Source organism: Motacilla alba, chromosome 5 (genome assembly GCF_015832195.1).
Source record: "Motacilla alba alba isolate MOTALB_02 chromosome 5, Motacilla_alba_V1.0_pri, whole genome shotgun sequence".
Taxonomy (NCBI): Eukaryota; Metazoa; Chordata; class Aves; order Passeriformes; family Motacillidae; genus Motacilla; species Motacilla alba.
Genome location: NC_052020.1, coordinates 15,802,685 through 15,826,313, shown reverse-complemented (window position 1 = coordinate 15,826,313; position 23,629 = coordinate 15,802,685). Strand labels below are relative to the sequence as shown.

General features: G+C 52.3%; 2 protein-coding genes across 2 annotated transcripts; one reads left to right on the top strand and one right to left on the bottom strand.

Annotated features, from left to right (window-relative positions):
* Window positions 1–5,026: 5,026 nt before the first annotated feature.
* On the bottom strand, window positions 5,027–10,952 carry LOC119702151 (cytosolic 5'-nucleotidase 1A-like). Its single transcript, XM_038139683.1, has 7 exons — window positions 10,746–10,952; window positions 9,359–9,417; window positions 8,543–8,710; window positions 8,086–8,215; window positions 7,441–7,563; window positions 6,194–6,372; window positions 5,027–5,668 (listed from the first exon to the last, which is right to left on the bottom strand). Exons 2-7 carry the CDS (start codon window positions 9,401–9,403, stop codon window positions 5,366–5,368), a joined length of 948 nt encoding a protein of 315 aa, XP_037995611.1. The 5' UTR covers window positions 9,404–9,417; window positions 10,746–10,952; the 3' UTR covers window positions 5,027–5,365.
* Window positions 10,953–13,480: 2,528 nt separating this feature from the next.
* On the top strand, window positions 13,481–21,359 carry SYT8 (synaptotagmin 8). The gene is made up of 9 exons (XM_038138399.1): window positions 13,481–13,605; window positions 15,121–15,243; window positions 15,612–15,766; window positions 15,893–15,988; window positions 16,239–16,406; window positions 16,600–16,767; window positions 16,962–17,079; window positions 17,458–17,591; window positions 17,681–21,359. The coding sequence occupies exons 2-9, from the start codon at window positions 15,138–15,140 to the stop codon at window positions 17,918–17,920; spliced, it is 1,185 nt and encodes a 394-aa protein (XP_037994327.1). The 5' UTR covers window positions 13,481–13,605; window positions 15,121–15,137; the 3' UTR covers window positions 17,921–21,359.
* The last annotated feature ends 2,270 nt before the right edge of the window (window positions 21,360–23,629 follow it).

The window sequence follows — 23,629 nt, the reverse complement described above, 5'->3', positions numbered from 1 at the left end:
GTTCTTCGTCATCCCCTGGCCCATCCTCCCCCATGGCTAGTGACACACCTGGCACCCACCCTGGGGAGGAGGAGACCTGCCTCTCCCTGGCTGCTGGCCCTGTCTGCTCCTCAGGGCAGGAATCTCACGTTGTTTGCCTCACCCGAGTTATTTTGCAGCAGGCTGAAATTGCCAGGGATGGGCAACAACAATCCTGGCAGACCCTGGCAGCAAGGTAGTGTGACCCGTGGCTGACAGGATGGGGTGATAAGTGACAATGACGGTATTGATTCATCCCCACCCACGCCAGGATGTGATGGGGAACACAGGGACCCAACTCACCTTGTCACCACCTTGAGCAATTCCTGCTTCTGTCCCCCATGTAAGCCCGACTTGGGGTGGGGGGTATTGGCATGCTGGTGGGGTTTCCATCATGATGCAGAGAAGTGCCTCCAGCCACGTCCAAGCACACATTTCATTTCCTTTGCCAGCACTAGATGTCATTTAATTATTTCCTTTAGTTTCCAGCAGAAGCTGCCCTAAGACGACCATCATTTATACAATCATGTCCCTTTCACATAACAAAACACTGAAGCAATTGACACTTCTGATCCTGAGAGGAATGTGGGCTCAGAAAGATGAGGGTCAACATGCCATTGCAACCCAAGAATCAGCTTAAAAGTTGCAATGTGTTTTCTTGGAGTGGGAGCAACCAGCTCTCGCTGGTGATTTGGTGAGTCAGTCTGGACCTCCTGGGGCAGTTTCTGCTGTGTCAATATTTCCACAAAGGCTCTGAATTCTAATTTATTGTCACCTTTCTGCTAAGCTCCATCTTTACTTGCCACCACAGACACTATTTTAAGTGTGACTGCCTGGGGTTAAGATCTTGAAACCAGTTTTAAGCACGTTGGCAAGCACAGTCTGTGGCTTTGCACACCCTCTCTCTGACCTTCTATATGCACAACAGCGTGTTAATAATTTTTTGCAGCGTGGGATGTGGCATCTCTGCCTCTCTGGCTGAGAACTCCTGAGTGTTTCTCAAGGTACACTGCCACCAGGGTGACTTACAGCTAGAGTTATGGTCAAAAATGTAAAGTTGCCTTGCTCAGTGCTCATGACCAAAGGTGCTTGTAGGTTAGGGAGGTGTGGGAGCCTTCTTGGCAGACACTGCAGCTGCACCCAGGTTCTGCAGCCTCTAGCATCCTCTCCCTCTGCAGCCAGGAGTCAATGAAGCTGAACAGCTCGGACACTGCCACTGCAGATCTCTATTAGCATATAAATACCCGCCAATCTTCCCTCCCTGCAGTACCACCATTTCATAAAACCCTTTCTCTTGCTTAGCACTGAGTTGTTTTGTTTTCAGCATTGCAACCCTAAATTGACTGGTGCAGTGAGGGAGGGATTAAGGGCATGGTCCTGGGCAAAGGTCTCCCACAACTCCTTGGGGCCAACCAGCTGCAGCCTCTGATCCCTGGGGTCACGCGCCCCACCCTGAAACAAGGGCCACTTGTTTGCCATGGCTGGCAGAACTGAGCCCTGCAGAGGAGGCAGCTGGCCTGTGGCTGAGAAGAGTAGGGGCCCACTTCCTTTTCTGGACCAGGAGGGTGTCTCAGAGGGGAACCCAGACACCAGGCAGCTTTGGCTGGGGTCATGGGGGATTGTTGGAAAGCAATGGTCAGAATCAAGTGCAGGTCCTCAGAGCCCCCTTTACACTTCTCTTGCCAGAGCAGAAAGGTATGAAACCCAGCAGGGTTCAAAGAGAGCCTGTCTGTGGTGGTGACATGGCAGTGTGGTCTGCGCCTGCCTTGCCCTGGCCAGCAAAACCTGAAATGGGTATCAGAGAAGCATGCCATGACCAGCCCCAGCAGCTAAACCCTCTTCAGGCTGCAGCAGCGGCACAAGACCCTCGAGCATCAGCAATCCCTTGAAGGAGGGAGCTTAAAATGCCTCAGAAAGCCAAAACCTGAAGAGCATCCCAAGCATAAATGAACTTATTGCAGCTGCCTTTAAGACAGAAACAGCAAGTTTGTCCTTGCAGCAGGGCATGAAGCTGCAGCAGCCCTTGACAGAGGGTGTTTTCGATGGCGCATCGTTGGAGCAGGGCAATAAGGGCAGTTTTGATGCTACAAGGTTGAACTATGGCCTGAAGCAGCTGTACTTGGCCCTATATGATGCAACCCCACAAGCCCCTAGTTTCCTTCCTTTTTTCCTATTTTGGGCACGTTTTGCCCTGTCATCCCCCACTGTGCTGACAGTGCTGGAGGAAGGCATGTGGCGCTTTCCCGCTGCCTTAGCATCCCACACAGTGCAGCGGCTCACGTGGGCCTGTCCCCACCACCCCTGACTCAGCTAATTTCCTCTCTTCCCAAGGCTGTGACCAAGCTCCTGCTGGGCCCGTCCCAGCATCGGCAAATGTGATGGGTCAAGGTGGTGGAAGATGCCCAGGACCACCATCACCTCCAGCGCTGGGTCTGTGTCCAGCAGCAGTTGCCATGGAAGCAGCCGGCTGTGTGTGGCAGGCAGGGCTAGAGGTGAGGGCTTGGATTCCGGCACTGAGCCTGGTGGTATCTGACCTGCACAAAAGTGGGACGAATATCTGCACCTGCTTACTGAGCATGTTTGGAGCATCCTGTAATTAATGTTTGCTCAGCTGACGGCTGCTTAGCATTATTAGCAAATGATGAGTGGCTGATGTTGTTGATGCTGCTACCTCGAAACATCTAATTTCAGCATCTGCACTGAGCTGGGGCCAGGGGCCAGATGCCTGGTGCCAAGACCCTGCCAGGCTTTGCTTCTTTGGAGGTGGTTTCTTATCGAATCTGTGCACATTGGCATCCCTGCCCTGCCCTAGTAGCCCCGGGTTTGGACCCAAACGGTGGCCACGAAGGCTGGGACAGGACCTCTACCAGTGGCATGTCAGGGCCAGCAGCTGCCCTTGCTAAGGCAAGAAGTGCAGAATCTCATGCTCAAGGTAGCAGGACTGAGCTTGGAGACAGATACAAGATGACATTCTGGGACCTAATCCAAAGCCCACTGAAGGTTCCTTGTGTATTCAAGCCGTTTTGATGAACATGCCAAACACTTGATAAATAATGAATGTACGTAAAGGAGCACTGAGTTATCCCACCCTTCCTCCCACACTGCTAGACACAGGCATGAGGAATAAGCACTCACACTGGGATGCTTGTTTATTTATTTATTGGGGGAAAATAAGCTTTGGTGAGAGCAACATTGTGAAGCCTTTAAAATAATTATTTTCTGATTACACTGAGATTAAAAAAACTAAGCCAGCATCGTCTTTATCTCCTTGTCCATAGTCCCACTGCCACCTGAGCAGCCAGTTTGTGGTTTTTTTTCAAGGCATTTCTGGACAGCTGGCAGGGATTTGATGTGCCATGTCCCCAGGCAGCACAGTGGCCTCTAGTGGCAACTCACATCCACCCCTGGGGAACTAAACTTGCCGGCAAACCTTGCAGGTTCCCTGTTCCCCAGGAAAATTGAGTCCAAACTGCCAGAGGAGAGGCATCCCTGTTTGGGGTGTGGTGTCATGACAGGCAGGGAACCGAGCACACCCACGTACCCCATGTGCAAGGAGCAGTTGCTCCTGAGACCCCCACCCATGCCCTCCACCCAGGGCTCTGGAGATCCATTTAAGCCTGGCCACAGTTCCCAGTCCTGCCCCAGCCCCCGTAGTCCCGGTCTGCAGCCCGGGCCCCTGCATGGCTTGCGCTGCAGGCAGCCTATCTCCAGTGCCCTCTCCTGGTGGGACCTCAGTGCTGGGCTGCAGCCTTGTCTGAGGTGGGACCTCAGTGCTGGGCTGCAGCCTTGTCTTGCAGCTCCAGGAGCTGTGTGTCCTACGTGTCTCTCTCCTAAAAGCACTCTGAGCAGTACACGTCTGAGGAAAGCTGTCTTGTGCTATAGGCTCTTTATGAGGAGGAATAGCTTGGGCTTTCTTTCTTCAACCCATTCACCCATTTCTAATAGGTTTGTAGGTCCTTTACAGTTTTGGAGTCTTTCTCCCTCTTCTGAGTTTGGCTGGAGCTGCCTGAAGCACATCAGGCACTCACTAGCACATCAGGAAACCAAGAGGAGTGTGTCTGGTGAGGCAGGGTCTTGAGAGCTCCCTTTAGGCAGAGATCCTGGGAATAAATTATAGAATGGTTTGGGTTGGAAGAGACCTTAGAGATCATCCAGTTTCAGACATCCTGGTGTGAGCAGGGACACCTTTCACTAGACCAGGTTACTCAGAGCTCCAACCTGACCTTTGACACTCCCAGGGATGGGGCATCCACAACTTCTCTGGGCAACCTGTTTCAGTGCCTCATCACTCTTACAGAAAAAAAATTCTTCCTAATATCTGATCTAAACCTGCCTTTGTTCAGTTTGAAGCCATTCCCCCTTGTCCTGTCACTACATGCTTTTGTAAATAATCCCTCTCCATCTTTCCTGTAGGTTCTCTTCAGGTCCTGGAAGGCTGCAGTTAGGTTACCCTGAAGCCTTCTCTTTTCCAGGCTGAACAATTCCAATTCTCTCAGCCTTTCCTCACAGGAGAGGTGCTCTATCCCTTTAATCATCTTGGTCGGCCTCCTCTGGACTCGGCTCAACAGGCTGACGTCCTTCCTGCATTGCTCAATCTTGGAGACTGTCTGAGCACAGCCAAAAGTAACATTTTTTTCTTGTTTCTTTCATCTTGTGTTTATGGCATTAGCTTCACTAATTTTTTTGAGAAAAGTCGCCAGGTCCTACATGGCAGGTAGGTGTAGTCCTCAGTGTCACTGCAAAGGTGTCCTCCCATCCTGGAGTGTTGCTGTCATATTTTTTCTCCTGAGAAGCTGAGGAGCCTCAGAAAAGAAATGTCAACAATAATTATCTGCTGCTGTGGAATGTGGCAGGTGAATCTTTGATTGGTCTCATGTGAATTGTTTTTACTTAATGACCAATCCCAGTCCAGCTGTGTTGGGACTCTGAGCTGTCACGAGATTTTGTTATTCATTCTTTTATATTCCTTTCTAGCTTTCTGATGTATCCTTTCTCTCTATTCTTTTAGTATAGTTTTAGTATAGCATTTTCAATATAATATAATAATATAATAAATCAGCCTTCTGAAACATGGAGTCAAGATTCTCATCTCTTCCCTCATCCTGGGACCTGCAAATCCCACACTGGAGCAGTTGTGTCTTTTGGCTTTATCCTAAGACGTAGAGAACCTTTTATGAGGAGCAGAAATATGCATCAAGCTTTGCATGAGAGTCTATGCTCTCGTCCCCTTTCCCTGAGATTTGCTTGCTGCATGTTAGGAGATCTTTCCTTCTCCACCAGAAGTTTTGCCTCCAACTGACCCAGTCCGCTGTGTTGCTGGGAGGGAGGACTGCTGGCCTGCAGCCCATCAGCAGCAGGAAGGGACCCAGGCAGAAGGTACCCCCACATTTTGGGCCCCTTGGATGTTATGAAGCCCATCATCAAAGAAAATGTGAGGCTGGATCTGGGCGAGGATAGGGCCTTTGGGAGCCCCATCCATGAAGAAAGCCTCATCGATGGGCAGACCCCATTCCCGGAGCGTTTTGATGGCTCGGACGCCCATGTCCCGGCCGCTGCGTGCTGTCACCAGGTAGGTGCGGATGGGGGATCCTTCCTGGCCAAACTTCTTACGCATCTTCCCAAGGTGCATGGCAAAAGCCTTCAGGGGACCCTGGAAGGACAGCAAGACACTTGGGAGTGTGTAGGAAATAAGGAAACACCTACTCTGCCTGTACAAGCCACTTGTTCCTCTCCCAGGCTTTCTCAGGGCTCTGCAGAGCACACAATGCCCGTGGGCTCCAGCACCGGGCAATTGGGACTGGGGCTGTGCACTGCAGTCCCTGGGAGGAAGGTGAGCCTTGTGGTGCTCATCCTAATCCCAAAGTGACCAGCAAGGTACATCCCAGCCAGCAGTGCCTCTGGGTCTGAGTCCTGCAGGGACTTGGACAGCAAGAGGTCACAGCCTACGAAAGGTGGCGTTGCGATTAGCCACAATCCTAGATATTTAGGGCTTATTTACAGGAGATAACAGATCCATTTCCAGTGCGACTCCAGATCAGCCCCATACCAGGGACTGAGTAGTGGATGCATAGGGACTCTGTAAGGATTTCTGCTTTTGTGACTGTTCATGCCAAAGCCCTGGCAGGAGAGATGGCAGAGCCTGTGGGTGTCCATGGAAGCAAGGTGGCATGCTCACCTCTCCTATGGGGATGGCCTCCATGGCCCGCTCGTACTTCACTGCCCCCTCCAGGCCCTGCTCCTGGAAGATCTGGTCTGTCTCGTCCGAGAAGAGCACGGCATCCCCGTCAAACACCACGCGCAGTGCAGTGCTGGGGGCCTGCACCTCTTGCTGGAAGACGAGCGCCGCTGAGACCCCTGTGAGGCAGAGCAAGCTGGAGTCGGGAGGGACACCCCTCCCTGGGGCAGCTCATGCAAGGCCAGCTGCTCCCAAGCATCTGCTGCAGCCCTGTCCCACACATCACCATGCCAGGGCCTCCAAGTCAGGGAGCTTTCTGGGGGAGTCAGCCCAGCCTTTCCATGGCTGTATTATCCCCTGAGAAAGTGCTGCTGATCAGAAACTGAGCTCTGGAGAGATACTGAAGTGTGGTAAGAGATGGTGGGTGGTTGTCAAGGCATGAGCAGCCCTCCTCCTGGTGCTTGCTCACCCTGCCAAGCCTCAATCTTTAATGCCCAGATTTAGCACACTGTGGTGTGAATAATATGGGCTGGCATCTCCATTGATTGTGGTAATTGCTTAATTACAGTCTCTTCTTACAAGCTGCTCCCTGCCCACCCCCATATGTGGACCCAGGCTCCCAGATGGGAGACACTTGTCAGGGCAATGATTCTCTCAAGGAGGTTCCAGGAATGTGCTGTGTAGTGAAGGAAAGTCCAGGCTGCAGATGGCTTGCTCCTGACCTTGAAGGACGGTGGCCAGCTGATGTGCTCATACCCAGGTGAATTAATAAGAAGGTGATTAACCCCATTAGAGGAGTTGAGGAGACTGCACTTCCTCTGATTGAGGTCAGACACGTGCTTACTGAGCACACAGAAATTCTGCACGTACCAAGACAGCAAATTTCTGTGGCATCCTCACAAAGTCTTGGGAATCACTGATAAACCGTCATTGATGAACAGAATTGCATTTTTGGTTAGAAAGGCTTAAATGTCAGGCAGGGAATGACCAGCCCATGGCAGAGCTGTGTTCAGAATGATGCATAATGCACTCAGTGACTCGTGAGGGCATCCAAGCAAGTCTGGTGTGTTTGCAGGATACTGGTAAGGACAGAAGAGGAGATTGAACTGTTCAGGACCATACTGGTTCTCAATGTGCCATTCACCCCTTATCCCTGTGAAATCACAGGCTCTGGTGTTGTCTCTTGGTACTGAGCTGCTTGGAAAGTGTGGTGGGTTTGGGGATGTGGGATGAAGGGGAGAACGTACCTCTCCGGAGGGCATTGCAGACATCTGTCCTGTCAGCAGAGAGAAACAGCTTGACACCATGAGACTTCAGGTACTGTGTGGAGTCCTCATCACTGACAAAGCAGAACTTGGAGATCTCCAGGCCTTTGGGACAAGGGATGTGAGTGAAGTCTTAAGATCAACATCCTCCTCACAGCCCCTCCCTGGTCTCCCTGGTCACTTCCTCCCTGGGTCTCGGTGTGCTTTTCTGCAAGAGCTCAGGGCAATGAATTTCCCAGTGATGTATGGGGAACCTGCCTGTGTTCTTGCTGCGTCTTCTTCACCTGTTGTTCTTGACCTCCTATAAAACTGCAGAGTGCAGGTAAATATTCCCTCCGTCCCTCCCTTAAATGAGCATTCCTCCTGACAGCACTCTGGGATTTAGGGTGGCTTTTTTAAACAACTTTTTTTTTTATTTTCAGTACCTGCCTGAACATGCCCGGACTGTGCAAAATGCTGCGACTTCCTGGTGTGAAAGATATGGCTGAGGGGAGCTGGGCTCCAAGAGAACCCCTTCCCCTTGTATCCCCTGGCTCTCTGTTTGCCACTGATGCTCCACTGTGGTGCCTGATCTGCCCTGCAGCCTCCCAGGGGCATCAGGCACCGCCAGGGATGGGTCCCCCTTACCGTAGTGCTTGGCGCTGTTGATGATGCGCACGCCGCTCTCTGGGCTGTTGTTGGAGAGCACCAGGATGTCAAAGAGGTCCCTCTCTGCTGGGTTGCTCTCCAGGATCTTCTTGTTAACATACTGCACTGCCTGGGAGGAGATGGGACTCTTTTAAAGAGGCATGACTGCAGTACCTTTGCAGGGGTTCTTTTGCAGTTATGGTTAGTGGCTTATGCTGCATCTGTCAGCTATGGCAAGGCTGGCATGAAAGCCAGACAGAGCATCCATCCTGGAAAAGCCAGGGGAAGATGGACTGGTCAGGAGAACAGGTCTCAGTGCCCTGCAATGAGGCTAAGAGATCAACACAGGCATAACTACACCCCGTGATGGGAGTTGAGACTTAAAGCTGAGAAAGCTGAGCTTTCAGCCCATCCTGTGAAGTGTCTGCATGTTCCCCTAGCCAGGTGTGGGGCTCACCTGGATGAAGGCAAAGGCTGTGCCTGGTGGCAGGGGCTTGTCCTGGTTGGCCTGCTGGTGCTTTGTGTACTCCTCCTTGCCCTTCTCCAGGTAGAGCTTGTGCTCCTCCTCCAAGTTGAAGATGGCTCTGGTGGTCACAGCAATGACCAGTGCTGTGCTGGGGTCTTTCTGCAGGACAGGGAGGAAAGAGGAGTCAGGGGACAGCAGAGAAGAAGCTCAGGGACGTGGGGTGAGCAGGGGGCAACTACCAGAGTGGTAGGGTTGGGTGCTGGAGGTATCACCCCTGTGTCACGGTTCCTGATGCCAGAGGTACCACACCCAGTCTTCATCTTCAGGCCACCAAGGATGGGGCTGGCAGTTGTGAAACCCTACCTGATAAGTGCCACATGCTCCAAGAACAGCTCACACAGAGGGGATTGCTCCATAATTTTGTTCTTTGTGGGGACAGCACAGCCACAGTCATCTGTTTGTGCTGGGTTTCTCTGCATATACTGATGGTACTACCCTTCATTTGTGTCTGCTCTGGACAGCTGAATAAAGTTTCTGTGTATGCAGAGAAGCTGCTGCTTTCTCCCTGGCTGCTCCAAAATTTAGGTGTGAGCAAATGTACCTGCCCGGTCCAAACAACTGGAAATCACATGGACTTCACTGGACCAGGTGCCCAGCAGCCCCAGGACAGCCAGTTCTGCTGAAACCCCGGCACAAGCAATTCAGGCCACCACAGTTTTGGGCTGTGGTATGTTCTCTTCTGTGGTAGCATTTCAAGACTTGGTTTGGAAATACAGGATGTGTGTTTTGTAATAGACAGCCTTTTACCTGTTTTACATTGGTGTTTATCACTGTGCTTTCTAGCTCTGCCATCTTCAACTCTCAGCCTTTAAGAGAAAATATAAAATTAAACTGAAAGATTATAATGTAGTCAATCTATAGTCATTCTTGAGAGGGGGAAGAGTGGAAAGGAGACAGGAAACATCCTACACACCAAGTACAGCAGCCCAAATGAACCTGTATCTGCCGACAGCAGCTTTGCTCCGAGAAAAACTGTTCTAATAGCTCCAACTAAATGTGATAGAAAAGTGGCTTTTCAAACACAGATCTCTGCTTTATTTTTACTTTCGTTTTTCTCAAAGAGAAAAATTCTGTGTGGAACTGCTGAAAGCTGTTGAAGAGCTCTTTTTTCAAGCAAAATAAGGCTGTCTTTAAAAGCCACAGTAGGTTAGATCTTATAGGTAGGTTTCTAGTTCACATCCTTGTTGCCTTTTTTTGCCACTTTTGCTTGAATGGTGAATTTGTATCTACAAATGAAGGAGTTCACTGCATCAGCAGCTCATTTGCAGCTGTAAAAGGCCAGAGTAAGTAGAAGTGTGTGGTGAGGGCTTGGATAAAGGCTGAGACCCCTGCAGTGGGGTTGGTCTGCCCCTCCACACCCCTGTGCCAGTAATGCCCTACCTGATTATTGTACTGGGGGGCTGGCCAAGCAAAGAGCAAAGCCAACATGCAGTGTAAAGGACAAGTCAGGGTATCCACAGAGACCTGTCTTGTGCCCCAGTTTTATTTAATTAATGTTTGTTGTTCAGGGACTGCAAAGTGTTGCCTGGGCCAGTAGGCGCCATTGGCTGATGCCACCGTGAGAGCCACAGCCTTGCCGTGGGGGGCTCAGAGCTTGCATGTGCACTCCCCGACCGCCCGAGGAGCAGAAAGTCCTGCAGCAGGGCTACTCCCCCAGCCAGGGCTGCCCGGAAAGCCAGGAGATGCTGAGCATCCCTCTGCTTCCTCCGCCCCCTGCCCCATGCTGGGAAGGGGTCTCCTCCCAGAGGGGGTGGCAAACACCAGCCCAGCACAGCAGGCAGAAGCTTTCCTCTGACACAATCTCAGCCAAGTATTCTCTGAAAGTCAAAACTAAATGCAAGGAGGCAACGGAGCTGAGCAGACCCTTTCTGGTGGGAGAATCCACCTCTAATTTCCGCTTCGCTCTTGCAAGCACGGCAAACCATGCCCGACTTCTCCTTTCCATCTCCGTGCCCCGGTAACCCGCGGCGCTGTTCGCATCCAGGCGCGCGGATCCGCACAGGCACACGTCTCGCTGCGAGACCCCCGGAAAACATTCCAGGCGGATGCTCCTACGGCTGCCTAGCAGGGAGCAGATGTTACCCACTGCACACAGACAGGGTCCTGCCAGACAGAAAAGCCCACACTCACTCACCCCGAGCGCTGCCTCTGCTCCCCGGCACGGCTCGGCACGGCTCGTCCCGTGGCACCATCCCCACCCTGCCCGGCGCTGCTGTTTATATTTCCCCCTGGCGCGCTGCAGGAAGGCGGCGGGAGCCGGGACGGGGCGCAGCTCCGCTCCCCGGCGCGCTGGGATTTGTAGGCAGCCAGCCGCTTGGCGTCGTGCCCGGGCCGGACTGCATTTCCCAGCTGGCATTGCACAGGATCACGGTCACCTGGGCCTGGCTTCGGACACAGCCGCGGTCACCCTGGGGAGGGCACCGGCGCCGAGGGCACCGGCGCCGTTCCTGCTTCCGGAGCCCTCTCGGCACTTGTGCTCAGTGGCTGATCGCTGTCCACAAGCCGTGATGTCTTATTTCTGCAGTTGGAGTATTTATAGCCTGCCTCTAGTCCTCTCATTTCCCAGCCTACAAGTGGTTGTATTTTTGACCGAAAAAAATAGGGGTACCTGGTGCAGAGTGACTGGCGGTGGATGCATGTCACCCTGATTTTCTAAGACTTTGCTAAGCCTTCTGATGTTTGCATTCTTGTAACAAACTTTCTCACACACAGTTCTGTAAACAACTTATGTTTTGCATTCTTTCATGGAGGAGGAGAGAATTTATGGACTCTTGGTCTGTCCAGCGTCATTGGAGAGGTGGCACTGTCACCCTCCAATCCACGGTCACTTTTGGAAAACTATAAATGTTAGAGTCAGAAAATAAAGGTCCCTCTTTTTTGTTCATCTGGAGAGCAGCAGTGTCCGTGTCGTCTTTTCGTGTCGTATTACGACAGATGCAAGGATGCAGGGAGCAAAGGCATGCAGCGGTGCGGAGCATGGCTGGATGCAGCACGTTTGCAATTTTACCGTAATGGTTTTCGGTCTCTTTTCCCTAATTTTCTGAACGCCATGTCTCACATGCTGTCCTGAGCAGGGTTGATTTTGGGGCTAGGATTTTACTTTTCTGAGTAGGCTCTGTGGCACCCAGCCCTGTGGGGCTCATGGTGCAAGGATGGCTCAACACCCCTTTTCTGTCCAGGAGTGTGACTGCCAGGGGTGTGGGGGGGAGAGGATGACAGGAAGGGGGCTGACACAGGACCATCCCACAGCTTTTCCTTTGCCCTGCTGCTGGTACAAGGTCCACTGCTGCAGCCTGCCAGCCTGGCTCTTGCCAATGGAGACCAAACTTACCTGCACTTAGGCTGAGCAGTTTTCCCTCTGCATGACACCAGGTTATCACCAGGATCACCAAATCTCCTCCCAAAATGTGGGAAGGCATCAGGGTCCTGTGCAGCTTGGTCTCACTAAGATCGTAGAATCACAGAATTATTTTGGTTGGAAGGGTCCTAAGGATCATCTAGTTTCAAGCTCTTCCACCATGGGCAGTGATGCCATGCACCAGATTAGCTTGCTCAGAGCCCCAGCCAACCTGGCCTTCAACTCTTCCAGGGGTGAAGCCACTACTTCTTTGGGCAATGTGTTCCAGTGCCTCATCACCCTCTGAGTAAAGAATTTCTTTCTAAGATCTGAATCTCTTTTTTAGCTGTGTCTAGCAAACAACCTGTTGAAAAGGCTACTTACATGCTCAGCTTTTAGTGTGCATATGCAGACCCCCTTTCCCTGGAGGATTTTAATATTCCTTATTCCCCCATCCCCATAATGAATTGCTCTTGTGCATCCCTTGGGACTTCCAGTTTAGAGCAGAAAGTTCCCCCAGAGGTTTGCTGCAGCATCATTCCTGCAGCATCATTCCTGCATCTCCTGCTCCTGGACATGGTGCTTTTCAGAGCAGCAGGAGTGCAAGGCCCTTGTTAGTGTGGCTATTTTTTGGGTGGCTGAAGGGCAGCCCTAGCCCCTCTCCTGTGGCTAGGCACGCACTGTGGAATGTCTTGGTGGCCATGTGAAAATCTGGAAGGACTGGTGAGTCAGGGTGGCGGGGCAGAGCTGGGACAGGTCTGGTTTCTGGGGCATCTCCTCCCATTGCTACATCAGCCACTAGACACTAGCAGTTTTGCAGTATTGCTCCCTGCTTCTGACACCACCCCAAATTTATGTAATAAATTTGTTGGAGAGCACCAACAAACCTGTCGGTGATAAGGCAAGTTTTGGGCAGACTTTGCTGAATTGGCAGCAAGGGAAGAAGTTTACAAGCATAAATTTAATGCAATGGGAAGCCTCTGAAATTGCTCCTGGCTGTGTGCCTGGTGCTTCTCTTGGCGCTGGAGGTTGAAACCACCCAAGCAGTATCCCCTTGTCCTGTCTGTCCTCCCTGCCGTGTTGCAGCAGAGCATTCCTGTTCATCCACACACACATATTGCAGGCCTTCACACAGTGCATGCCCTGTGGGCCAAGGAGCTGGGCTTCCTAAGGGCAGAGCTCACCAGGGATGGATGCAGTCATGCACCCATCCCCTTGAAAGTGTCCATTCCCTTGTGCTAAGTGCCTGCAGCCACACAGTCCAGCCCAGCATTGCTGCAGGGATAACCTGGAGAAGTGAATTTCCCAGTGCATAGAGCTGGGCAGCAATGCCTTCCAGCTTCTTGCAGGCAGGAGGGCAGGTTTTGCTTCCTGGTCCAGCAGGGAGTTCCCCGCTGGCTTTTCGCCTGCTTGAACACTGCTTGGGTCAGCGGTGAGGTGGGGCTGGTGGAGCTGCTGGGGCCACCCGGCTCCTGAGCTGGCAAAGCAGACTTTCCTGTTTGGGCTGTGCACTGCAGCCACCATCCCTTCTGCACCCTCATCTGCGTGTCTGCTGGGCTCCCATCTCAGCCCACAGCATGCCCCTGCCACACGTGCTGGCTTGACTGGAGCCTGGGCAGCAGGGAGGGGAGGCTGACTCTGGGAAGGATACTTGTTGGTAAGTCTGGATTTGGGACCCCAGTCAGCACAGGGTGGGAGCGAGAGTCAGGGTTCCCCCAGCCCCTTTTCCAGGAACATGGGTGCTTGATGCTCCCAGCAGTCTGCCCACTGAGACTATGCCTCCTGTGCCAGACTGCTGCAGGGCTGTCTCCCTTCTTCCCAGAGTGGTGGCTCAGTTCATTCTTCGGGGTTGGGATAAAGTTTTTTTTAAACAGGGTCAGTGTCAGACTAATGTGACACAGCCTGTGGCAGGCAAAATGTACTGGCACTCCTAATTGTGTGCTGGGCGGATGACTGCTCACCTGTGTTGTCCTGTCCAACCTTCACTCCAAAGCTGCAGCCTGGCACCTCTAAAATACCTGAGCGATGCTTCGGGTGTCCAATGACACAAATATCCCAGGTGGCCCTGGACAAGTCATTTAATCTGCACCACATTGTCCCAGCAATGATGCCACAGGGGTGACAGCAATTCCCATGTTTCTGCAGCCCCCTGCCCACATGCAGCAAAGCACACAGCTGGAAACAGAAAGAGTGCTTGCTGGCTTTGCAGGCTCAGCAAGGGGAAGTGGTTTCCTACTCCCCGGGAAGATCCCCATGCAAGGAGTACCTTGGGATGGGCAGAGCGTGGGCAGGGTGCAGGCAGAGCGAGGTGGAGTTGGCTGCTTGAGCAGGGATCCGCTGGAAGGCAGGGCAGGAGGCTGGACAGCCACAGGCACATAGCTGCCAGCCAGGGCACCGGGGCTGGGTGCCACCCGTGCGTGGTGGCTGCAGACCCACTCACCGCGCAGCACGCTCCGGGCACACCTGTCCTGCTGACGCAAAAGGAATTTGGCTATGAGGAAGTGTTCATGCTAGAATAAGAGCTTTGCCATGGGGAAAGCAATGCTGTAAAACCATCCTGCTTTAAATCTGAAGCCTTCCCTCAGGCCGTGTCAGCGTTGCCATGTGCCCAGGCCAAGATCATGGAAAGTTTCCGAGCTGGTGTGGCCCCAGCCTGGTGGCAGCACTGCCACTGGCACCGAGGGCACCAGCCCTGTTGCAAGCTCAGGAGCCAACCTGATCGGTCCTCAGCCCTGCGACAGGAGGGAAAATAGCAAAAAGGGATGCTAGCTGATGATGGGGCTTTCCTGGAGCTGAGGAACCCTTCAGCTCACTCTGCCTGCCCAAGGAGGAGCCAGCACAAAACAGCTCTTGGCTTTTGTCCCCTGCAGCCAAGTGATTCCTCTTCTCAAAACGCCCTGGACCCCCCAGTCTCTCCACTTTCAGCAGGCAGACTTGCAAGGATATGAAGGAGAAGGCTGCATGGGAGGGGCTGGCTGGCGCAGAGCCCTCCCTGCCAGCAGCTCCCTCCCGCTCCATTTCACATCTCATTGTCAATGTGGCCAAGCTCTAATCGCTTACCCTGAGCTCTACATTTAATTGTATTTGCTCTGATTAGAGCCCTGGGCTACAAGCAGCGCACGTGCTACTGGAGAGGAAATCCCCACCCTGTTAATTTTGCCTGTGTTCCCAGGTCACCCCAGATTAGCCATGGCAGTGGCAGCCAGGAAGGGCAGGACTACAGCCTCCCCACACACCAGCATCACCACCACGGCTTGGCCGGGCTCCCTGGACAGCTGGCTTAGCTGGATTCCGTGTGAGTACAGCGTCTTTTGCCCTCTTCCCCCAGGCAGCATTACTTGGTGGGGCTGCTGGACTCTGAGGCTGTGTATTCACTTCACCCTCCCTTCAAATTCCATTTTCTAGTAGGCTCCATCAGGGAGGTTTTACTGCAGAGTAGTACCACACTGCTTCAGGAGCAGATGTTATCTTTGCTACCCATTTGGGGAATGGTTTTCAGCCTCCCTCAGTCTCCCTGCATGGGGCCTGTCCAGGGTTCTGGGGGCAATTTTGAAAGTACATCTCCTGAATGCTGAAGGACCAGGAAGAAGTTTAAATGTACTCTATATGTTTTGCTTGGTTTTAACTCTTCTACCCAACTCCGCTCCCTGAACATCGCACCAGTACCCAAATGGGCTCTCATCACCGTGGCTGTGGCAGGGGCCATTCTCCTCCTTCTCTTCTTCATCTGCATCAAGTGCTGCTGTACCAAGAAGAAGCCCAAGAAGAAGGAGAGAATCGGCTTGTGCACCGTCAGCAACCCCACCACGATCAACCTTGTGCGTCCTGCCTTCCCCTCAATCCCACTTTCCTCCTCTGAGGGGTTTGCTGCTGCACTGCCCAGCCCAGGGATGGTTGGAGCACGGCATGGCAGGGACATGGCTGCGTGTTGCTCTCTGCCACAGGTCCAGCCCGAGTTGGAGGACCTGGAGCAGGAAGTAGAGCAGAAGTGGCGAGGAAAGCTGCAGTACTCCCTGGAGTACAACTTCCGCCTGCAGGAGGTGGGGATGCTCATGGCCGTGGCACAGCAGGGAAAAAGCCTTGCTCTTGCGTGGTCACTCTTTGCTGCCCACTGAGGTGGACGTGCCCTCTCCCAGCTGCCTGCAGCCTCTCCCAGCTGCCTGCAGGCTCTCATGCCTGCATGGTGTCACAGCGTTCCTCACTGTTGCACTCACTTCCCCCTGAGCCCCCACTGAGCTGCCTGACCCCATTCTTCTCCACCCAGTGACCTTGTGCCTCACTCCTCTCCAGCTGAAGGTTGGTGTGAAGCAGGCAGTTGAGCTGAAGGCCATGGACAGTGGAGGCACATCTGACCCGTATGTGATTGTCTACCTGACGTCCGATAGGAGGAAGAGATATGAGACCAAGGTTTACCGCAAAACCCTGAACCCCGTCTTCAACGAGAGCTTCACTTTCCAGGTACAAACCAAAGCCAATGATGTTTTTCTGGTCCCATCAAGAGTGTTGCATAGACACTGTTCCCCGGGCAAAAACCTCTCCGTATTGGGAGATGCTTGTGCAATCAGGACTGGGAAAGGTGAGAGAGGAATAACCTCATGGGGCAGGGCTGCCACTGAGGAGTGAGTCCAGGCTTTTGGGTCCTCCCCTGCAGGTACCCCAGGCTGAGGTGTCTGAATCCACACTGGTGATGCAGATCTATGACTTCAACCGCTTTTCCAAGCATGACATCATTGGTGAGGTCCGGCTGCCCCTGGCTAGTGTCGACCTGCAGCATGTCATCGAGCAGTGGAGTGACCTGGCAGTGGCCAGTAAAGTGGAGGTTGGTGGGTGAGAAACTGCTGGGAGGGATGTGCAGTTGCTTGGCTTGCCACTGCCCCAAGAAGCAAGCCCTTAGGAGCAAGCATGAGAGTGGGGGAGACTCAGGAAACCTGGGGCCAGCCTGGTGCTCCAGTCTCGGGAGAGCTGGCACCTCTGCCTGGTACTAATTACTAATTACTGTCATCTCTCCATCAGGAAGAGCATCTGGGTGAGATCTGCTTCTCGCTGCGCTATGTCCCCAGCACCGGCAAGCTGACGGTGCTCATCCTGGAAGCCAGGCAGCTGAAGTGGATGGACTCTGATGGACTCTCAGGTCAGTGGGGGCTGCTCGTGCTCAGACCTTCCTACTCCTGCCCAGGCCTCAGTGGTGGCACCTAGAGCTGCAAAGCCTTGAAAACTCTTGGTGTTAAGACCTGCTTCCTGCTGTGACCACCATATTCATCCCTTGGCTGACTCCCAGCACAGATACTCCAGCTTTGGGCAGTACTGGAGGTGTCTCCCAGGAGGAGATGTCATGGCTGGATTGTACAGAGAGCTTGGCAGAAGGAAGCGAGCTTTGAGGTGGCTGTCTCACCATGAGGAGTGAAAAGTGGGATGCCATGGTCTCCTTGGGAAGAGGAAAGCTGTTTTGTGGCTGAGTTCTTCAGTCAAAAACTGCCACTTGTGCCAGGTGTGCCCTCTCTCTCTTCAGATCCTTTTGTCAAGGTGCATCTCATTCTGAACAGGAAGAAATGGAAGAAAAAAAGAACAAGTGTGAAGAAAAACACCTTAAGCCCTTACTTCAACGAGGTGTTTGTTTTTGAGGTGCCTTTCAGTCAGATCCAGGTGGGTTTCCCTGAAGTGCCCAGGGCTGAGCAGGTCCCCACTGCAGCAAACCTCTTCCCACTGACCCTCTTTTTTGTGTCCCCCCCCAGAACGTGGACGTGGTCATCTCCGTCTGGGATCATGACAAAGTGACCAAGAATGAGCCCATTGGCAAACTCTTCCTGGGCTGCCGAGCCACGGGCAACCAGCTGCGGCACTGGTCTGACATGCTGTCCAACCCACGCCGGCCCCTCGCCCAGTGGCACATCCTGCAGCCCCCGGAGGTGGTGGACAAAGCCCTGGGACTGAAGTCCAAGTCCCACCTCAAGCTGCCCCTGCACTCCAGATAGTGGGGGTCTCCTTCTCCACCCAGGGAGCAGGACGGTGGGCTTGTGGAGGAGTGAGGGGCTTCTGCTCAGCAAGTTCTAGACACGCTGGTCCCAGCTCATTGTCAGCAAAGAGGGAACTGGGATTCATCCTGGCCAAGAGATGGTCTGGCTGCTGGTGCAGCTCGTGCTCTATGTTACACCTGGGACAGGGCAGCTCAGCATCCCAGGGCAAGGCTGGACATGGAGCAGAAGGTGCTAGAGGGGATGTCATGGGTGCAGGAGCCAGCTGATCCCAACTGCTCATGGGCTGGGGGGGCAGAAATACACAGAGCTTCAGGCTCATGCAAAACAGAGTCCGTTGATATTTAAAAAGCAGAGGGTTAACGTGCCTGTGGCATGGATGGGAAGTTTCTTTAGTGGTGAATAACTTGGCAAGAAGTGTGTTCTTGGAAAGCCTTCATGTTTCCTGTGAGGGCTTTTAAACAAGACCAAGATATTGAAGAATGTAAGAGGCTTGAGAGAAGGAATACAGGGGATTGAGGAAGGTGTTGGAGATGTTGGACCAGCTCTTTAGTGCCTCTGCAATGTGTGCTCTGTGTCCTGGCTAGAGGCTAAATGAGAAGCAATGTGGCTTCATGCTTAGCCTGTTCTCAGCCCATGATGACTTGTGCACACAAAGATGTGACTTGGGCTCTGGGACTCACCAGTGGCCAGCCCCGTGCACCACATGGATGAAGACGCACAGTGTCAGCTCCTTTCACCTCACGTGGTCCTACAGGAGTGGCACAGCAAGGTTTGCACCTCTGGCACCTGGAGGTCCTGCCAGGGTGGAGGGGCTGAAGCTCTTGTTTTCACACTGTGATCACACCACCCTGGTAAAGGCTGGCTTGCAGCTCTCACGTCACTTCTGGGCAAGTTTCATGTTTAATCTGGGAGTTTTTTTGTGGCCACATGCCCTGCCCCACCCTGCTTTGTGGGACCTTGGTGTTGGGGCTAGGTAAGCAAAGATCTCTCCTAGAAGGATGAGGGCATCAGAGTGGTGCTGCTACATGCCCTTGAGTATGCTGCAGTTTGGGGTGACTCCAGAGCAGCTTCTCTGAGCCATCTGCAGGAGGAAGCTCCCTGCACTGGGAATTGCTCCTGTTCTAAAATCCTTCTGCTACAAAGCAGCTGCAGAACACAAGATCTGGGCTCATGCTGTGGAATTTTGGCCCCAAAGAAAAAAGTCCTTTTCACCACAGGGAGCTGCAGGCTCAGTGCTAATAGCTATTGCCTGGACTCTGGAGGGGAGAGAGCCTGGCACATTAATGAAAAGCTATTAATATTAAAAAGCACTTAATCTGTGATTACCCAGAGCTCCACAGAGCAACTATCCAAGAGTTAAACAAACATGAAGCTGAGGAAGATTATGAAAAGTCTCGATAGAGATTAATGACCTGAGCTTAACCATAAAAAGCTGCTGCTGTGTCTGCCTCTTGATGAATATTCTCCAGGCTTCGCTGTGGCCATGAGGAGGGGAGAAATGACAGGGTGGTTTTGAGATGACTGTAACAAGTGAAGTGTGGCTTCTGCTGGGGAAACAGCATCTGCTGGCAGCCGCTAATGAGATGGAGGAGGAAATCAGTCACCTGAGAAAGACTTGTAAGGGGAGGTTTTAAAGCCTCAGCCTTCAGTCTCAACGTTAGAATCAGCCTAGAACAGGCTGTGCAGAAGGGAACATCTCTGAATTGGGTTTGAGGTTCCAAATCTATTGCCAGGTTGGTTTTTGGTGATGCTGTTGTGGTGATTTAGGGCCATGCAGCATCCAGAAAGGGCTTTTGGAACAGGCAGTTCTTATTTTTTTGTGTGTGTATGTGTGCTTTTTCCAGTCCCCCTATTTTGAAGTCATAGCCTTGAGGTTCACTGCATAATTTATGGAGCTGGGCATAAAAGTATGTGCATATTAGTCCCAAAACAGATGCAGTTGAAGGAGGTGCAGAGACAGCCTCCTTGAGAAACGTTCTTACTCCCCATACCAGAGCCTGCCCCTTCTCTCTCCAGCTCTGGCCGTGCTCAGTGCCTGGATTGGCAGCGCAGTGCTGGGTGAGCAGAGCTGAGAGGGAAGCCCGTGGTGCTTTTAGGGGAAAGGCCAGGGAACGTGGGAGTGAGCACCCAGCTGGGCTGGCTCTGGGCAACCTGGAGTGAGCCTTTGTGCAGTAAATCTCAGTAAACCAAGTTGTTTGTTCAGGAGGGAGAGGCGAGCAGGTGGGGATGTTCTCCACCCAGCTCCAGCTTTTAAAGCACCGCCAAGGCTGCTTTTTCCCTCTGTCATCATTTCTCCTTCTCAGTAAGCCTTGTGTGCTTACAGCACGGCTTTGAGCACTCTCCTCCTCTGGCAGGATCCTCTTAGTATCTGCTGGCAGCTGTTTGAAGCAGGGCTGGTGGATCTGGGCTTCATTTCATGCCTTATTTCACCCCAAATGAACACAGCCTGCTCGGGAGCGTGTTTGCAGGAAGGCAGACAGCCCTGTCTCGTGTGCAAGCCATCTCCTTTTCACCTCCCTGTGGCCTTGGCGGGTGTGGTTGTCCCTCATCGATCAAAGCCAGATGTCTGAGCATCTTCTGCGTCACCAATGCTCCTCGTGCACTTGGAGGGTGGAAGATGCGACAAGAAGAGAAGTAAAGGAGGGGGGAAACCAGCTCTTCTCGGCTTTTGTCTGTGCTGTATTCCCGTGTCTGCATCTAGAGGGCAGGGCAGTACGTGCTCTGAGCCGGGTCTCTGTGTCATCTGCTCTGTGGCCCCATTAGAGCCTCACCAGCCAAGGTTTCTTCTTCTGGAGATGGAGCCCGTGTTTAAGAGGGAGAGAAAGCAGCGATGCTGCGCAAGCCCGCTCCCATGGCTGCACAGCTCGTCGGTAGCCATGTGGCAATGCTGGAGGTGTCTGAGTGGCTTTTTCCAGGAGGCAGGAGCCAGCCCTTGCCTGATCCTGCACCAGAGCGGCAAAGAGGGTTTTGCTGGTGGTTAAGGAGGCAAAAGCAGGTGTCCAGTCCATCCAAGGTGCCCAGGTGGTGGCTGGGGAGTTTGTCTCTCTGCATTTAATTAGCAGCTTTGCAGGTCAGTGGCAGGGCAAAAAGCAGGGCTTGGGCCAAGCAGAGATCTGTTAAAAGAGTCAAGAAGCATTGAAAATTGAGGTGTTTGTTATTAAGATTTATAATCTCAGTTATTTACATTCAGATCCAAGACTTCTGACCTCCACAACCCCTCCCAAAGTTAATTATTCCCTCATTCAGTGATTTTTTGTTTTGTTATTTGTCCCTGCGCTCAAGGAAATCAAATGGGAAGGCTGCACAAGGAGGAGGCTGAGCCTCATATGTGCTTGTCACCAGTTGTCTGCAGTGAGACAAAAATGATTACGGGCTGTCATCATTCGGCCTGGGTATGGGCTGGCTGTCCTCCAGCCACAGATTTTTTGGCTAGTCTTAGAGTTTTTGAGAGCTGGAGAGCATCTAAGCTCTTCTCACTAGGAGCAAGCACGCCTGCTTTATAAATATTCCTTAGCTAGCATTGCCTTGCAATTTTATGGGCAAAATGTGTACTTTTGTCATGCATGGGCTTATTTTTTAAAAACTCCAGCTCCTGGATCCTTATCCCTAGTTCCCTTTCTCTACCCTCTTTCTCCTAGCCTTCTCTCCCCCTTTTTCCTCCTCCCTTTTCCCAGCCCCTTTCCCCTGCTCTGACTGCTGCTGAGGCTCTTGTATCTGGGACTGTTCCTGCCCCAGGTTGGGCTTGTTTTGCTTCTGGACACAGAAATATTGTTTGGACCACTTTACATCTCAATGCACCTTGTCCTGCCACGGGCAGGAAGGGAGGGGGGTAGAAGCCCCGGACAGTCCAGTCTGAGAAACAGGAACAATAATGGGTGCACAGAGGTGCTTCCCAAAGCTCCAATTTGAACTTTGTGGGCAGACCTGGAAAAAACAGACTTCTCATTTCTCCAGATTTCAGGTCTAGGTAGGATGGAACCAAAGGAGAAGCAGCAGGAGGATTTCATAGCTTTCATGCTGCTGGGCAAAAAGTGCTCCCTGAAGAAGTTCAGTGCTCTGGGTGAACGGTACCCATCAGTGATGACTTGTTGCATGTCAACAAGATGGGAATTTCTCAACCAGCTTTGCTGATTTCACAGAGAGGTGATGAAACCCCTGCAGGCACTTATTTCCACTCAATTGCAGAAACAAACACAGAGTCAGCTAGGAAGAAGAGTTTAACTGAGCTGAAAAGAGGCCTTGACCTGCAAACAACCCAACCCGTATCATATTTTACATTCTGTGAGCAGCATCTGGGAAGATGGTGGTTTTGCAAACGAGTGCTTCATCACCCTGCTCGTGAACATGGGCATTGCAGATGTCCTTGTCTGAGCCTGAAAAGCTCTTGGTGGGAAACTGACACTTTGAGTTGTGAATCAGTCATTGCTGACTTTGTAAAAGAAACATTGCCCCCTTGGAAGAGCCAGTGAAGAGCCCAGTGCCCATGAAAGAGGAGGCTGTCTCACGTGGAAACCAGCCCAGCTGGCATCTGGTTTTGCCCTGGATAGAGAGCATCTTCCTCTTGACTTTTACATACAAGTCAGAGCACTTTAGACATGGAAGCCTGAATCTTGGCATGAAGGTTTTCACTTAAGACAGTCCAGTTAAAACACTTGGCTTTGGTGTTCCCTCTGGATGTGACAAAGGATGTGTTCATACCTGCAAAGGCCTCTGCTGAAGGTTTCTCTGCTTTGGATGCACTGATCCACACCACCCCCAACTTTGGCACATGTGCTAAACTCAGGTCTGCCTTCATAAAAAACATTCATGTCCCAGATACTCTGTGAATTAATTTGCTTTGGGGATGTTCTTGAGAGATGCTCAGTGTGGCTGGGTGTTGAGTTTTCCTGGTGCAGCCCTCTCCTACTCTGAGCTCATCCCCTCCATTGCCAAACCTGAATGAGAAGCACCTCTAGAAGAGCTTCCAGAGGCCCATCTCCTCGCAGCTGTCTTCTCCCAAGGCTTTCTCAATGTGTGCAGGTAGGTGAGGCTGCCAAGGGTCTTTGCAGCTGACAGCTGGTTTTTTTTTTGTAAAATGAGGTGTCTGGGGTCACACAGCATTTACAAAAAGCCAGTGTGCTTGGAATAGATAAATTCTGGAGAATCATTCCTTGCATGGCTACTGGATGGTAGAGCAATTGCTGACCTTGGGGAGAGAAGAGCTTTGTGATTTATCACTTTTCTTGAGCTCGATGGCCTTTTTTTTTAAACTAACAGCATGTTCTTGCTGCTGCTTTGTCTTAGCACAGAGAGCCAAGACATGTTTCAGCCATACTCATTTGAGCACACAGAGGTCTCAGCTTGTTCTCCAGACACGTTCCGTGTCATACCCTGGTCTTAGCCAGGCTTTGAGGATGTGCATACACATGAAGGATTGTGATCAGGTGTTGGGTCACTTCGGTAATACTATCCAGGGGCAAGCTGGGTGGAAATTCCAGCGGGATCACCTCCTGTACACAGTAAATGCTGAAGGCCTGGGCACGGACCAGTGCCTGTCAGAGGTGTTCACTTTCCAGGGGGCGGCCAACTCAGCCTGGGGTCATGGAGGAAGGGCCACACTGTGGAAGAGTCCAAGGCTTCTGGTCCTGGGCAGAAGTGAGAAAAGCTCCTCAGAGGAGTGAGGTTTGTGTCCGGGGCTGTGCTGGGAACCGAGTGATCCTAACCCTG